Here is a 17,445-nt window from a genome sequence, read left to right on the forward strand (position 1 = left end):
CCGTGAGAGGGGCCCAGCTGCCCTTCCACCCGCAGGGCCTCAGAGGGGCAGGCCTGACAGGTGTCGTCCGTCCCGTGGGCCCCCCTCCACCAACCCCCCCCCCCCCCGTGGACCACACTCCGGGGCTAGATCTTTCCAGAAGCCAGTGGGAGAGCTGGACCCACCTTCTTGATCTTCTTGATGTCGGTGTCATCGTCGCTGGGCGCGGCCGTCTGGGTGGACTGGATGCGCTCGTTGTCCTTGAGCAGGGACGCGATCTGCAATGGAAGCTCTGGGCTCAGGAGCCTGGCCAGGGCCGGGGAGGGCGCCGGCCAAGGTCAGGCGAGCCCCCCCCCACCAGGACGCACCTCGGGGCGGGGCTCCAGGGCCAGGAGAGCCCCCTCCCCCTCCCCCCCAGGACGCACCACGGGGCGGGGCTCCAGGGCCGGGCGAGCCCCCTCCCCCTCCCCCAGGACGCACCACGGGGCGGGGCTCCAGGGCCGGGCGAGCCCCCTCCCCCTCCCCCAGGACGCACCAGGGGCGGGGCTCCAAGGCCAGGAGAGCCCCCCCCCCAGGACGCACCACGGGGCGGGGCTCCAGGGCCAGGAGAGCCCCCCTCCCCCTCCCCCCCAGGACGCACCTCGGGGCGGGGCTCCAGGGCCGGGCGAGCCCCCCCACCCCTCCCCCAGGACGCACCAGGGGCGGGGCTCCAAGGCCAGGAGAGCCCCCCCCAGGACGCACCACAGGGCGGAGCTCCAGGGCCAGGAGAGCCCCCCTCCCCCTCCCCCCCAGGACGCACCTCGGGGCGGGGCTCCAGGGCCAGGAGAGCCCCCTCCCCCTCCCCCAGGACGCACCACGGGGCGGGGCTCCAGGGCCAGGAGAGCCCCCCCCAGGACGCACCACGGGGCGGGGCTCCAGGGCCAGGAGAGCCCCCCCACCCCTCCCCCAGGACGCACCACGGGGCGGGGCTCCAGGGCCGGGCGAGCCCCCCCCAGGACGCACCACGGGGCGGGGCTCCAGGGCCAGGAGAGCCCCCCCAGGACGCACCACGGGGCGGGGCTCCAGGGCCGGGCGAGCCCCCCCCAGGACGCACCACGGGGCGGGGCTCCAGGGCCGGGCGAGCCCCCCCCCAGGACGCACCACGGGGCGGGGCTCCAGGGCCAGGAGAGCCCCCCCACCCCTCCCCCAGGACGGGGCTCCAGGACCCGGCAGACCCAGGCATCCCAGACAGGAGAGCAGCAGGCGAGCCTGGGAGCCGGGTCCTAGAGCCGCCAGCGCCTCGCCTCGGACACAGCCCTGCCACTCCTGCCACCGAGGGGCTGCTGCTGGGTCCTCTCCTCGCCCTCATCATTGGACGCGTGTGTGCTTGTCCTGGGACTTGAACTCAGGGCCTGGGTGCTGTCCCTGAGCGTTTACGCCCAAAGCGAGTGCTCTGCCTGGCTCTCAGAGCTCAGCCTCTTGCTTAGCCAGGTTCACAGGTCTGCGCCCCGGGCGCCCGGCTTCACTGGCTATTCTGATTAATTTGTTAAATAGTAAATACAGGATCTTGCTGCCTAGTCCCGACTGGCATTAATTTTGTTTTTGTATAAGCATGGGACTTGAATTCAGGGCTTGGGGGCCGTCCTCAGCTTTTTCATCCAAGTCTGCTGCTCTGCCACTTGAGGCACAGCCCCATCTCTGGCTTTTTGCTGGTTTGTTGGAGAGAAGAAAGAGTCTTTCAGAATTGTGTGTCCAGGTTGGCTTTAAACTGAGATCCTCTGTGGTTCAAGGCCACGTTTTCTGGCAGGAGAAGTCCATGACACTCTTATCTCCAATGAGCAAAAAAGCTCAGTAACAGCACCCAGGCTCTGAGTTCAAACCCCAGCACTGACACAAAGCAAAACAACACACACACACACACACACACACACACACACACACACACAACCAAACTGTGACTCTGAGCTCTCAGCTTCGGGAGTATTTTAGGATTGCAGATGTGGAGACCAAGTGGTGATTGTAAGAAAAATATTTTTAAAAATTGGGGCTGGGGATATAGCCTAGTGGCAAGAGTGCCTGCCTCGGATACAGGAGGCCCTAGGTTCGATTCCCCAGCTCCACATATGCAGAAAACGGCCAGAAGCGGCGCTGTGGCTCAAGTGGCAGAGTGCTAGCCTTGAGCGGGAAGAAGCCAGGGACAGTGCTCAGGCCCTGAGTCCAAGGCCCAGGACTGGCCAAAAAAAAAAAAAAAAAAAAAAAAAAAAAAAAATTCACTTAATTGAGCCGGGCTCTTGTGTCTCACAGCTGTCACCAGCTACGCAGGAGGCTGAGAGCTGAGGACTGAGGTTTGAAGCCAGCGTGGGCAAGAAAGTCCATGAGACTCCTGTGCCTGATGAACTACTCAGAAAAAGCCAGAAGCGGAGCAGGGGGTCAAGTGGAAGAGTGATGGCCTTGAGCAAAAGAAGCTCGGGGCCGGTGCCCAGGCCCTGCGTTCAAGCCCCAGGACTGGCTAAATAAGTAAACAAAACTTCACTTATTTACAAAGCCAGTGAGGTTTTGCACAGCGCTATGCCGGGTACCAGGAGCATGTAGGGCCGGGACTGCATCCCACGAGCCAGGAACCACCCCGCCTTCCCGGCATCGAACGGGAAGACCCAAGATTCCGTGGCTCCTGGGCACAGGCCACTGGCCAGGGATTGCAGCGTGACGTGGAGGTAGAGTGCCAGCTTTGAGTGAAAAAGCCAAGCGTGTGGGCAAGGCCTTGAGTTCAAACACACACACACACACACACACACACACACACACACACCGTGAGCTCAGAGCCCCACACAGGCCTGCGCTCTAATGCTGTCAGCTGGCACAGCCTTCTTTGCCAGTTTTAGGATTGCACCGCGTGCTCTTTTTCTCTCTGGGGTGGTGGTGGTGGGGGTAGTGGTGTGTGCACGCGTGTAGGCGTACGTGTCTTTAAAACATGATTCTCAAGCCCAGCACTGGTGGCTCAGCCCTGTAATCCCAGCTACTCAGAAGGCTTAGCTCTGAAGCCAGCCTGGAGAAAAGAGAGCGGAGGGACTCTTAACACTGATGAGTGGTCAAAAAGAAAGCCAAGTGTGGAGACGTGGTTCAAGTGGTATTGCATCAGCCTTGAGTGAAAAGGTCAAGCGAGAGCATGGGCCCGGAGTTCAAGTACCGCACCAGCACATACAGAAATAAGGCTGAGAAAGCGGCCTTTTCTGCCCGGACCGGCTTCCAAGCGTGACTCTGAGATCTCATCTTCCTGAGTGGCTAGGGTTACAGGTGTGACCTGTTTTCTATGTGGAGATTCCATGTCAAAGTTGGTTTGTAAAACAGATTGCATGGTGGTTGTTTGTGCCTTCAATCTCAAAGATAAGATCTCTATAGTTCCTTCCAGAATCTTCCCAGGAGTCTGAGTGTCTACATGCCCGTACAACTTCGGGACTGCCTGCAAAGCCGGATCCAGACCCTGTTCTGAGGGTCCGTCTTAGCTCTCAGGTGGACCTCAGTCATAAGCAGATGGGAGGAAACAGCTACCGAAACGCCCGGAGAAGCGTGCCGGGCCGTCAGGACGCGATTTTCCTACGTCCTTTGTTTTAATCCAGTCGTGGGGGTGCTCTCAGCCCCTTACATCGCTCACGTGAGAGGAGACCGGAAGAGAGAGCCAATTAAAAAAAGAGGAAAAAGAAAAGGGTTGGAGGCAAGGCTCAGTTGGTAGAGCGCCAGGGAATGGGCAAAAGCAGGGAGACCTACGTGCATGGTTCAAAGCTGCAGAGGAGAGAGTGTATGTGGGGTGGGGGGAGGGAGGGAGAGAGAGAGGGAGGGAGGGAGGGAGAGAGAAACCACACACAGAGCTCCAGAGAAAGTGTATGGGGGGAGGGGGAGGGAGAGGGAGAGGGGGAGAGAGAGAGAGAGAGAGAGCGCAAACACAGAGCCCCAGGGAGAGCCCCAGAGAAAGTGTATGGGGGGAGAGGGGAGGGAGGGAGGGAGGGAAAGAGAGGGAGGGAGGGAGGGAGGGAGGGAGAGAGAGCATGCCACTCACAGAGCCATGGGGGGGGTGTAGGAGCCACAGACGCCACAAAGCCACGCAGAGCAACACGGAGACAAAGAGCCACGTGGAGAGGGTGACAGGGTCAGAGAGAGAGAGAGAGAGAGAGAGAGTAGAGAGCGGGCGCACTCCGAGGGGAGAGCCTGGCCGCCGGCCTCCACCCCACGGCAAGCGCGGCCGCCCCAGAGCCCTGCCCACCCACACGTGCGGGACCGGCTTCCTCCCCCAGCCCCGCTCTGCACCCGCCCCTCGCGGGCCCCCGGGCCCCTGGAACCGCCTCTGCCCCCGGCAGCCGGGCCCCCCCGGGTGACTGCAGAAGGACCCTGTGAGGCGGGCTCGCGGCACGCGCCTCTGGGTGCCCGGCCCCCCCACCCCAGCACCCCACACTGCCCTTCCCCTCTGCGGGGGTCCCCAGCCCGGGGTGCCCACCCCAGGGAGTGGACAGAGGGGCCCGTCGGGGCCTGGAGGAGGACGCGACCCTTCACCCTCGCCGGGTGTGGCCAGGTGGGGGGGTGGGGGGGCAGGGGCATATCAAATGGCCCCAGCAGGTGCCGGGCCGGACCATGGCCTGCCGTGCAGTGGGGCGAGTGCGGGGGTGGGGGGGGCCGGGGCCCGGGGCGGGCGCGATCTGCGACTGGGAAGTCGATGGCGTCTGCAAATGGTTGTTTGCAAAGCTGCCACCCGGTGCTGGGGCTCTGGTCCTGTCGCTGTTTTTGTCCTTTTCATTGGTGCCAGCCCTGTGGCTTGAACTCAGGGCCTGGGCGCTGTCTCGGAGCTTTCATGGCTCAGGGTTAGCACTCTACCCCTTGAGCCACGGCTCCCCTGTGGCCCAGCCTGGCTTTGAACCTCGATCCTCATCTCTCAGCCTCCCGAGCTGGGATGACAGGCGCGGGCAGATTCTGGGATCCAGAAAGTAGTCTGAGGTGGGCCGCGGGTGTTGCTTTTAGGGAGTCCTGGGGGGCCGGCGAGGCCCCTCCCTGGCGAGTCCGAGGGCCACAGGGGGGCCCCGTCCCAGCGCCCGGGCCCGGTGCCGCCAGGGCCTCAGGCCCCGGGGCCCAGCACCTCGCCCACGAGCAGCCTCGAGTGAGCAGCCTCGAGTGAGCAGCCTCGAGTGAGCAGCCTCGCCCGCGAGCAGCCTCCAGTGAGCAGCCTCGAGTGAGCAGCCTCGCCCGCGAGCAGCCTCCAGTGAGCAGCCTCGAGTGAGCAGCCTCGAGTGAGCAGCCTTGCCCGTGAGCAGCCTCGAGTGAGCAGCCTCGAGTGAGCAGCCTCGCCCGTGAGCAGCCTCGAGTGAGCAGCCTTGCCCGTGAGCAGCCTCGAGTGAGCAGCCTCGAGTGAGCAGCCTCGCCCGTGAGCAGCCTCGAGTGAGCAGCCTCGCCCGTGAGCAGCCTCGAGTGAGCAGCCTCCAGTGAGCAGCCTCGAGTGAGCAGCCTTGCCCGCGAGCAGCCTCGAGTGAGCAGCCTCGCCCGTGAGCAGCCTCGAGTGAGCAGCCTCGCCCGTGAGCAGCCTCGAGTGAGCAGCCTCGCCCGCGAGCAGCCTCCAGTGAGCAGCCTCGAGTGAGCAGCCTCGAGTGAGCAGCCTTGCCCGTGAGCAGCCTCGAGTGAGCAGCCTCGAGTGAGCAGCCTCGCCCGTGAGCAGCCTCGAGTGAGCAGCCTTGCCCGTGAGCAGCCTCGAGTGAGCAGCCTCGAGTGAGCAGCCTCGCCCGTGAGCAGCCTCGAGTGAGCAGCCTCGCCCGTGAGCAGCCTCGAGTGAGCAGCCTCGCCCGTGAGCAGCCTCGAGTGAGCAGCCTCCAGTGAGCAGCCTCGAGTGAGCAGCCTTGCCCGCGAGCAGCCTCGAGTGAGCAGCCTCGCCCGTGAGCAGCCTCGAGTGAGCAGCCTCGCCCGTGAGCAGCCTCGAGTGAGCAGCCTCGCCCGTGAGCAGCCTCGAGTGAGCAGCCTCCAGTGAGCAGCCTCGAGTGAGCAGCCTTGCCCGCGAGCAGCCTCGAGTGAGCAGCCTCGCCCGTGAGCAGCCTCGAGTGAGCAGCCTCGAGTGAGCAGCCTCGAGTGAGCAGCCTCGCCCGCGAGCAGCCTCCAGTGAGCAGCCTCGAGTGAGCAGCCTCGAGTGAGCAGCCTCGAGTGAGCAGCCTTGCCCGTGAGCAGCCTCGAGTGAGCAGCCTCGAGTGAGCAGCCTCGAGTGAGCAGCCTCGCCCTCGAGCAGCCTCGCCCGCCTCGCCCCGTGGCCAGGCCCCGCTCTGCAGACCGGGCAGCCGGGGAACCGAGACGCTGGGGCGAGCCCTGGGCGGCAGAGGCCGGGACGACCCCCTCGCCCCCCCTCCGCTGGCCCCCCGGCCCCCCGGCCCCCCGGAGCCCGGGCCCGCAGCCAGTCACCTCCGCCTTCAGCCGCTCGATCTCGACGTCCCCGTCCTCGATCTGCTGCCGCAGCTGTTTCGCCACCGTCTTCTCCGTCTCCACGATCTGCAGCAGGTGCAGGTACTTCTGCATCAGAGCCTCGTGCTCCGTGGCCAGCGTTCTGTAGCTGAGGACAAAGGGCCCCACGGGGGAGATGTGGCCACACTGCCCCCCGGTGGTTGCTCCAGCCATGACACCCCGTGTCACAGGGACCCCGGCTCCTGCCATCTTCCTTCCTTCCTTCCTTTCCTTCCTTCCTTCCTCCTTCCCTCCCTCCCCCCTCCCTCCCTTCCTCCCTCCCTCCCTCCCTCTCTCCCTCCCCCGGCCCCTCCTTCCCTGCCCTCCCTGCCCTCCCTCCCTCTGTTCTTTCCTTTTTATGTGCTGGTCTTGGAGGTTGAATCCAGGGCTTGGCCACTGTCCCTGGGCTTTGGTGCTCAGAGCTAGCTCTGTACCACGTAAGACACAGCTCCACTTAGGGGTTTTTGGTGGCTAATCGGAAATAAGCACCTCCTGGACTTTCCTGCCCAGGCTGGCTCTGAACCGTGAGCCGCAGATCTCAGGAGAGCAGCTGGGACGACAGGCGTGAGCCACCGGTGCCTGGGTGCCTGCCTTGCTCTTTCCCTCCTTCCCTCTCCCTCTCCCCCGTCTGTCTGTCTCTGTGCTGCTACTGTGTTGGGGACAGCTGTGCCTTTAAGGGGGGATGGTCCACTTAGCCCGTCCCTCCCACCTTTCTGGCTTCAACTGGAAGAGAAGCCCCCACCCCTGGGGGCAAGCATGTGTATCATGGCGGGGACCCCAGAAACCCAGTCTTTGGGGGGCTGTGGTCTCCGCCCATAGAGGAAGTTCCGTGACATCACCTGAGGGACAGTCCTTTTAGCCAACCAGTAGCCCCTCTCCTGTGCCCGCCTTTGGGGGTATAAATGGTTGGCTCCTCCCTTTATGAAACCAGAACGCCCTGAGGCTTTCTCCGGACATCCACGCGCCCCGTGTCTTCCTTGAGATGGGGAAGGGACAGGGGTCTCGCATCCACACGCGAACTGAGGCTACTTGGGATCCCCGCTTCCGCGACTAATCCCTACTGGCCAGGGGACGTGAGAGAGCGAGAAAGGACCACCCACGGAAGAGGCAGACAAGCCCAGGACCCCCCCACGTGGATGGGGGGGTAGAGCAAAGCCCGGCACTGCTGGGACTTGGATTCAGGGTCTGAGCACTGTCCTTTAGCTTTTTCCACTCAAGGCTCTCACTCTGCCACGTGAGTCACAGCTCCACTTCTGAGATTGTTCTGGTTAGTTGGAGATAAGAGTCTCACATGCTTTTCTGCCTAGCCTGGCTTTGAACTGTGATCCTCTCGCCTTGGCCTCCTGAGTGGCTTCTGGGGGAGGCTGGTTAGAGGGGCCTGACCTACCCTTTAAGGATAGGCGGCAGGGTGGGGAGAGAATTCCGTGGCTTTCAATAAAAGGTGATTTCTGTGCCTCGCTTAGGAAACAAGTGGCAGTTTTTAAAGCTTTCCCAGCTTCCCCAGACACTTGATTCAGCCTAGAGCGAGGAGTTGGTTTCCACACCATCACACCTCTCCACGCCAGAGGGAAAACCGCATCTTCATCCGTCTCCTTCTTACTAATGGCACTCACCCATGCTTCAAATAGTAGTCTCATCCGTAGATGCTCTACCTTCCCTTCCTGTGCTTCCTTTCCCTTCCCTCTTCCTCTCTCTTCCCCTCCCCTCCCCTCCCTCTTCCTTCCTCCCCCCTTCCCCTTCCCCTCTTCCCTTCTTCCTTCCTCTCTCCCTCCACTGTCCCTGAATCTGAAATCCGCCCCGCCCCCCCCCCCCCCCCCCGGCCCAGGCTCTTGTGTTAAAGGCTTGGTCCCCAGAGGATGAGCTTTCTTAGAAAGCAGAAGGAGAGGAGGAGGATGAGAGGCCTCCGCTCCGAGCAGGGCCCCAAGATGGCGAGTCCACCGCGGTCATCGAGGGCGGTGTTTTGATCATGACGGGGCTCCTTCCCGGGGCTCTACACTGATGGGTTGATGACTTGTGCATGGGCTGCCCCAGCTCTTTTTATTTTTTTTATTTTAATTTAATTTATTTATTAATTGAACACAAATTTTTTTGACAAGGTGTTGTGCCAAAAGGGTACAGTGACATAGTGGGGCAGTGTGTCCATTTCTTGTGATATCTTACGCCCTGTTTTCCTATCCCTTCTCTAGGTCAGGTAGACATATATACAATATACAATGTATCAAGAACATATACAGTAGCCACGTGGCCAGCTCTTTTCATTGGTTAAGAAGAGACCCAAGGCATTCTGGGAAGAAGACGCATTTGCACGGGAACCCAAGGCACCATGGGAACAAGCAGCGCCATGATAGGCGATACATTGTCTGCCACGTGTTACGCCTGCCATTTATCTGATACCCCTGACAGGCCTCCTTTCTTCCTCTCGTTCCCCCTCAGAGGGAAACCCTAAGCTGCCTTTTGGGAGCCGGGCAACAGGCACTCCAGGCAGTTCAAGTCCCTGGTTTGTGCTTTGCTCCAGTGGGCCATGGTTAAACTTCATGGGACAGTTTATACGAGGCTCCTTTGTGTGTATGTGAGCGCGAGGTGGCTCTGGGGCTTGAACTCGGGGCCTGGGCGCCGTCCCTGAGCTCTTCAGCTCCAGGCTGGTGCCCTGCTACTTGAGCCACAGCACCACTTCCCGTCTTCTGGTGGTTCATTGGAGATGAGAGTCTCACGGACTTTCCTGCCCGGGCCAGCTTTGAACTGGGATCCTCAGCTCTCAGCCTCCTGAGCAGCTGGGAGGACAGGCGTGAGCCACGTTGCCCTGCTGGAGGCTCCTTTTTTAATGGTGCTTTGGGGATGTAACTGGATCAAAAGATACCTGATGTAATCATGGGTTAATCTAGGGTGGATTCGTACCTCGATGGAGCTATTGGAAGGGAGTGGAGATGGGGGGGGGGTGTGGTTGAAGGAGTGTGTCAGAGGGGGCAGGCCTTCCCAGAACATGTCCTGTCCTGAGCCCCTTCCTGGGAGCCCTGGGGGGGGCCGCCACCTGGGCTGGTCACGCGCTGAGCAAGGCTTCGCTGCTGTGGTCGGGTGGTCAGTGGAGCCACTGGTGACGGAGTCTCCAACCCAAGGAGAGGGGCGGGTGTGTGTGCAAGCAGGGTTCCTGGGTGTCGTGAGGGGCGGGTGTGTGTGCAAGCAGGGTTCCTGGGTGTCGTGAGGGGTGTGTGTGTGTGCCAGCAGGGTTCCTGGGTGTGGTGAGGGGCGGGTGTGTGTGCAAGCAGGGTTCCTGGGTGTCGTGAGGGGCGGGTGTGTGTGCAAGCAGGGTTCCTGGGTGTCGTGAGGGGTGGGTGTGTGTGCCAGCAGGGTTCCTGGGTGTCGTGAGGGGTGGGTGTGTGTGCCAGCAGGGTTCCTGGGTGTGGTGAGGGGCGGGTGTGTGTGCAAGCAGGGTTCCTGGGTGTCGTGAGGGGCGGGCGTGTGTGCAAGCAGGGTTCCTGGGTGTCGTGAGAGGCGGGTGTGTGTGCAAGCAGGGTTCCTGGGTGTTGGGGGGCAGGTGTGTGTGCAAGGGGGGTTCCTGGGTGTGGTGAGGGGCAGGTGTGTGTGCAAGCAGGGTTCCTGGGTGTTGTGAGGGGCAGGTGTGTGTGCAGGCAGAGTTCCTGGGTGTGGTGAGGGGCAGGTGTGTGTGCAAGGGGGGTTCCTGGGTGTGGTGAGGGGCAGGTGTGTGTGAGCAGGGTTCCTGGGTATGGTGAGGGGCAGGTGTGTGTGCAAGCAGGGTTCCTGGGTGTCGTGAGGAGCGGGTGTGTGTGCAAGAAGGGTTCCTGGGTGTCGTGAGAGGCAGGTGTGTGTGCAAGCAGGGTTCCTGGGTGTTGGGGGGCAGGTGTGTGTCCAAGGAGGGTTCCTGGGTGTGGTGAGGGAGTGTGTGTGTGCAAGTAGGATTCCTGGACATTGCCCTAATTTCCGAGCCAACCTGGTGGTGTCTGAGTGTGCACAAGGGACAGCTCAGTGCTTTTCATTTTGCAAACAAAACACTAAACTGGAGGCCTAGAGAGAAGAGGGTGGAGCTCACCAGAGAGAACCTGCAGCTCCTGAGCTGAGACGGGGCGGGGGGGGGGAGGAGGGGGGAGAGGGGGGAGGGGGAGGGAGGAGAGAGAGGAAAGAGGGGGGAGGGGGGAGAGGGGGAGAGGGAAGAGAGGGGGAGGGGGGAGAGGGAAGAGAGGAGAGAGGAGAGAGGGGGAGAGGGGAGAGGGGGAGGGAGAGAGGAGGGAGAGGAAAGAGGGGGGAGAGGAGAGAGAGAGGGAGAGAGGAGAAAGGAGGGGGGAGAGAGGGGAGATGGGGGGGGAGAGAAAACAAGCTTTCCCGGAGCATATCTTAAGGTAGAAACACAAGAATATGAAAAAGAGAAATGTGTGACCCCAAAGTCTATAATCAACAACAACGTGTGCGAGTGACAATAACATAGATGAAATCTCAACTATTGAACGCAAAGTCAATGATATCGGTGCACGGCGGCTCCTGCCTGCAATCCTAGCTCCTTAGGAGGCTGAAATCCAAACACGAAAGAGAAATTCAATACAAGTATAGAAATCATGGGGGGAACCCCAAAACACCCGAACTGAAGCTCTGGGAACAAATAGATCGGTAAGTTAAAAAAAAAAAATCGGTTGAACTCATCACAGCACAGATCGGCTCCCACAGAAGGCAGAGGGTCCGGCTCGGAGACAGACAGAGGAGACAGAGAAATAACACGGTAGCGATGTGGAAGAAGAATGACGTGGAGACCTCGTTCAGAGTCTGAACTTGGGTGTAATGGGCGAGGGAAGAAGAAGGGGGAGGAGGGGGAGGAGGAGGGGGAGGAGGAGGGGGGAGGAGGAGGGGGAGAGCACACTGAAGGCATAGGAAATATAGTCATAAAGGAGCAGCGGAACCGCCCCGAATCCTGACGCACTTCCGGGCCTGGGGAGGCCTTCAGGACTCCAGACAGGAAGGACCAGAATAAAACTTCCCCGCGTCAGACGATGGTGAAAGCGTAAAGTATGGAGAGCAGGGAAGGGCGATGGCGAGCCCCCAGGGGAAGTCCTGGGTCATCTACAAAGGCCAAGGTTTCTCGGAGGGAAACTTCAAAGCCAGGAGGGCACGGAATGATGCACTTCAGGGACTGCAGGAAAATCACTTTCCACAGAGATGGCCATGGCCAGCAAAGACATCACTGATAACTGAAGAAGAAATAAAACACCCTCCAGCATAAACACCAATGAAAGCAAGTTACAACCACAAAACTAGACTGCAGACGGTACTCAGAGGAATTCTCCACACAGAAAATGTTTTTTTTTTCAAGTCCTGGGGCTTGAACTCAGGGCCTGAGCACTGTCCCTGAGCTTCTTTTTCCTCAAGGCTAGCACTCTAACTATAGAGCCACAGCACCACTTCTGGCATTTTCTACATATGTGGTGCTGAGGAATCGAACCCAGGACTTCATGCATGCTAGGCAAGCACTCTATCGCTAAGCCACATTCCCAGCCCAGAATACGATTGGTGTGTGCACACGCGTGCGCATGGCAGTCCTAGGGCTTAAAATAAAGACCTGGCTGCTGTCCCTGAGCTTTTTTTGCTCAAGGCTAGCACTCTGCCATTTGTGGTTGGAGATAATCTCATGGACTTTCCGGACCTGGTTGGCTTTGGACCATGCTCCTCAGATCTCAGCCACCTGAGTAGGTAGGGTCACAGGGGTGCCTGGCTTGCTACAGACCTTTCAATGACAATTTTGAGTGCTAATGGTCTCAATTAAAAGACATGGAATAAAAAAAATAAAAGTCCCCAACAAACCCATGTGCCTCAATGATAGACAACCACAAACTTCAAGTGAAAGGACGGAAAAAAGACTTTCTGAACAAATTCGGCCAGAAAGGAAGGCAGAAATAGCCATACTCATATCCGACAAAACAAACTTTAAACAAAAGCCAGTCAGAGAAGGTCATTTTGTATCTCTCCTCAGGGGATTGTAACTACTCTAAGTGTGTACACCCCACATGTTAGAGCACCGGCTACATAAGAGAAATGCAACTTGACACAGAAGTTCAGAGAGAACCCTACGCAATCATGGCGGAGGAGTTCAATACCCCACTCTCAAAAGATGGGTCATCTAGACAAAGAAAAACAAAATCACCAAGGAAACTGGAGAATTAATCGTCTCCGTAGACCACACAGAATTATCTACACCACCAGAATATTCTGCCCAACAAGGAAGAATACATGTTCCTCTCAGCAGCCCATGGAACTTTCTCCAAAACAGATCATATTTTAGGATATAAAGCAAGTCTCAACAAACGCAGAAAATTGAAATGGCTTACTGTATTTTATCCACCACAATGGAATAAATCTCGAAGTCAATAACGAGAGAAATCTCAGAAAATATTTTAACAGGAGTCTGAACCATTTACTTTTGAGCAATCAGAAGGTCACTGAAGAAATAAAAGAGAAAACAGAAAAATTCCTAGATGCAAATAAAAATAAAAACAGAATTTAGCAGAAGTTTGGGGACAGAGCAGCGGCTGTTTATATGCACAAGTGCCCACCTGGCAAAAAAACAACTCTAGAAATTTCAAATAAATACCCTACCAGTGCCTCCCTCCTGAGTGGTAGCGAGGATTCTTGGCATGAGCCGTGGGTGCCCGGCCCAGTGCTTCCTTCCGAACCCGGTTTCGATGCCCAGGGCATCATGCACATGCACATGCACATGCACATGTCTACCAGTCTCCTAAGCAGGCCAGCTCCCTCTGTCTCTGTCTCCTGGGCAGCACCTGTGGGGCCAGCCTCTAGTGGCCCCTCTGCTCGAAGCTGCCCTCCATGCAAAGACCTGACACTCCCTGAGGGCCGGGCAGAGATGGCCTGCTCTCAGGACCAGGGTCATTGTGATGATCAGAGAAAGGGTTTCTGGTCAACTAGCCTGAAGTGAAGTTCAAGGGAGGGCTGAGGAACCGACTGAGGGGTCAAATCATCCACCCATCCATCCACCCATCCATCCATCATCCATCATCCACCCACCATCCATTCATCCATCCATCTGCCAATTATCCACCCATCATTCACATGGGCTTTCACCATCCATTTCCACCCATCATCCACCCATCATCGATCCATCATCCATTCATCCATCATCCATCCATCATCTACCCATCATCCATCCATCATCCATCATCCACCCATCCATCCATCATCCATCATCCATCATCCATCCATCCATCATCCATCCATCATCCATCCATCCATCATCCATCCATCATCCATCCATCCATCATCCATCCATCATCCATCCATCCATCCATCCATCATCCATCCATCCATCCATCCATCATCATCCATCATCCATCCATCCATTATCCATCCATCATCCATCATCCATCATCCATCATCCATCATCCATCCATCCATCCATCCATCATCCATCCATCATCCATCATCCATCATCCATCCACATAGGCTTTCACCATCCATCATCCATCATCCATCATCTATCCATTCATCATCCATCATCCATCCATCCATCCACCCATAATCCATCATCCATCCATCATCCATCCATCCATCCACCCATCATCCATCATCCATCCATCATCCATCCATCCATCATCCATCCATCATCCATCCATCCATCCATCCATCATCCATTATGTATCCATCCATCCATCCATCATCCATCATCCATCATCTACCCATCATCCATCCATCCATCATCCATCCATCATCCATCATCCAACATCTATCATCCATCATCTACCCATCATCCATCCATCATCCATCATCCATCCATCATCCATTCATCATCCATCCATCTACTCATAATCCATCATCCATCCATCATCCATCCATCCATCCATCCATCATCCATCATCCATCACCCATCCATTCATTCATCCATCATCCATCCACCCATCATCCATCATCCATCCATCATCCATCATCCATCATCCATCCATCATCCATCATCCATCCATCATCCATCCATCCATCCATCCATCATCCATCCATCATCCATCATCCAACATCTATCATCCATCATCTACCCATCATCCATCAATCATCCATCCATCTACTCATAATCCATCATCCATCCATCATCCATCCATCCATCCATCCATCATCCATCCACCCATCATCCATCATCCATCATCCATCCATTCATCCATCCATCATCCATCACCCATCATCCATCCATCATCCATCCATCTACCCATAATCCATCATCCATCCATCCATCCATCATCCATCATCCATCATCCATCATCCACCCATCATCCATCATCCATCCATCATCCATCATCCATCCATCATCCATCTATCCATCCACCCATCATCCATCCATCATCATCCATCATGTATCCATCCATCCATCCATCATCCATCATCCATCCATCATCCATCATCCATCATCATCCATTCATCCATCCATCATCCATCATCCATCCATCATCATCCATCCATCCATCATCCATCATCCATCATCCATCATCCACCATCATCCATCATCCATCATCCATCATCCATCCATCATCATCCATCCATCCATCATCCATCATCCATCATCCATCCATCATCCATCAATCATCCATCCATCCATCCACCCATCATCCATCATCCACCCATCATCCATCCATCCATCATCCATCATCCATTATCCATCCATCATCCATCATCCATCATCCACCATCCACCCATCATCATCCATCATCCACCCATCATCATCCATCCATCCATCATCCATCATCCACCCATCATCATCCATCATCCATCCATCACCCATCATCCATCCATCCATCCATCCATCATCCACCCATCCATTCATCATCCACCCTCTTTCAGCACGCCTCCATTCATCTTCCATATATAAACTAAGCATCCAGCCTTGTTCTATGCTCCCTCCATCCACTCGTCTCTGCATTCTTCCTATCCATGTCAGATGAGCACATTTTCTACACTTTGATCAGTCACTGGATATGTAAAAATAAGCAAATAATGCGCACCCGTTTCTGTCCTAAGGAGCTCATATTTTATAACAAGACAGACACATTAGCCCCCGTTATCCACGGAGCCCCGGAGATCTCTGCCTGGGGTGACTCGGCTCAGCAAGAGCATTGTTTGTGCTGGGTCCACTCCTGGCCACAACCCATCACGTCAGGGCCCCGGAAGGACTGGATCCACTTGCAGCCGCTTTCCCCGCAGGGCACACTGTCACCTGTCTTTTCTTCCTACCTGGCCGAGCGAGTCCACCTCGGCGCGGGCTGGGGCTGCCGAGAAGGCGAGAGGAACAGGCCTCGGACAGGGCGAGCCCTGAGGTTCAGCACTTACAGGAGGAAGGAAGGCCTGGAGAGTAGGGCTCGCGTGGCCACGCAGGAAGTCAGGGCTGCGCCGCACCACGCCAGCGGGAGGAGGCTTCGAGGAAGCAGGCCCGGCCGGCCCCTGGCGCGCCGAGGGCGGCACGCCCCAGAGATGACCCAACCCGTCCAACCAGACTCGACCACAGGCGGCTCCCCAGCACCTGCTTTCTGCCCCCCTCTTCCTGGCAGGGCAGCACCCCGGGACCGATTTCTCCTGCCTGGGGCGGGGCGGGGCCTACCTGGCGTGAGCAATGGCCGCCACCCACTCGTCACAGTCCTTGGCGTCCTCGGTCCTCAGCTCCAGGGCCTTCTGGTTCTCGTGGCTGAAGTTCACGGTGAAGTAGTGCTGCAGCAGGAGGAAGCGAGCGGTGACGGGGGCGGCGTGGGCAGCCCGGCCGCGGCCCCGCCCGACGCCCCTCCGCGGCCCCGCCCGACGCCCCTCCGCGGCCCCGCCCGACGCCCGGCCGCGGCCCCGCCCGACGCCCCTCCACCCCGCCGCGTCCTGTCAGGCGCCGGCGGCTCACGCTTGTCACCCCGGCCCCTCAGGAGCGGAGACCCTGAGGATCGAGGTTCAAAGCCAGCCCGGGCAGAAAAGGGTGCGCAGCTCTTATCTCCCATGAGCCACTAAAAAGCTGAGCGTGGAGCTGTGGCTTGAGTCGGACGGCACCGGCCAGGGGACAAGCGCCCGCGTCCTGAGTTCAAGCCCCACTACTGGCACAAAAGGAAAAATAGTTACAGAAAAAATAAAAGGTTTTCATACCGTCTAGAAAGCCCACGCTTAGGTGACAACAAGGAAGGGAACGTGTAAAGTCCTAGCTGCAAACAATTTGAGGCAAGTCTGATTTTTTTTTTTTTTGGCCAGTCCTGGGCCTTGAACTCAGGGCCTGAGCACTGTCCCTGGCTTCTTTTTGCTCAAGGCTAGCACTCTGCCACTTGAGCCACAGCGCCACTTCTGGCCGTTTTCTATACATGTGGTGCTGAGGAATCGAACCCAGGGCTTCATGTATACGAGGCGAGCGCTCTGCCACTAGGCCATAGTCCCAGCCCTCTGCAAACAATTTGAAAAACAAGTTTCATTTTATCTTTTGCGGGCCCCAGGTCTGGAACCCTCGGAGCCGCCTCCGTGCGGTACCACCCCGGACCTCGGTGGACAGCGCCGGCACTGGGAAGCACCACGTGTTTGCTCAAGTTCACGCAGCCGGCTCCTGCAGTGCTGGAGGCGAGCCGGACAGGGCTTCCTGGAGGAGGGGGCGTGGACCCAGATCCGATTCAGGGATCTGCGGGGCCGGGGGGGGGGGGGCCGGCATGGACAGGGGAGACCGAGGCGGCGCCCCGGGCGGGGAGCCGGTGCGGGGACGTGGGAAGGGCTGCGCCCAGGCCTGAGCCCCTTGGAGGTGGGGAGCCATGTGAGATGGGGGGCAGATCTGTGTGTGTGCGGCTGTGGGGGGGGGGTACTGGGGCTTGAACTCAGGACCTGGGCACTGTCCCTTCGCTTTTCCTCTCAAGGTGGGTCCTCTGCCCATTGAGCCACAGTTTCATTTCCAGCATGTCACTGTTCGTTGGAGCTAATAGTCTCATGGCTTTTCCTGCCTGGGCTGGATTCGAACCCCGGTCCTCAGAGCTCAGCCTCCTGCGTGCAGGGATGACAGGCGTGAGCCTCTGGCGGGTCTTAAGG

General features: G+C 58.1%; 1 protein-coding gene across 5 annotated transcripts in view; it reads right to left on the reverse strand.

Annotated features, from left to right (window-relative positions):
• Rasgrf1 (Ras protein specific guanine nucleotide releasing factor 1) overlaps positions 1 to 17,445 on the reverse strand; it is a 75,714-nt gene that overhangs the window by 46,453 nt on the left and 11,816 nt on the right. For 4 of the 5 annotated variants that reach the window (XM_048329588.1, XM_048329586.1, XM_048329585.1 and 1 more), the window contains 3 exons: positions 16,010 to 16,116; positions 6,382 to 6,529; positions 165 to 257 (listed from right to left, as the gene is read on the reverse strand). In XM_048329588.1, the coding sequence (XP_048185545.1) occupies positions 165 to 257; positions 6,382 to 6,529; positions 16,010 to 16,116 (348 nt within the window). Of the gene's footprint in view, positions 1 to 164; positions 258 to 2,767; positions 2,774 to 6,381; positions 6,530 to 16,009; positions 16,117 to 17,445 lie in introns of all 5 variants that reach the window. The other variant, XM_048329587.1, reaches the window with a different exon arrangement.

This window comes from Perognathus longimembris, chromosome 20 (genome assembly GCF_023159225.1).
Source record: "Perognathus longimembris pacificus isolate PPM17 chromosome 20, ASM2315922v1, whole genome shotgun sequence".
NCBI classification, from domain to species: Eukaryota; Metazoa; Chordata; class Mammalia; order Rodentia; family Heteromyidae; genus Perognathus; species Perognathus longimembris.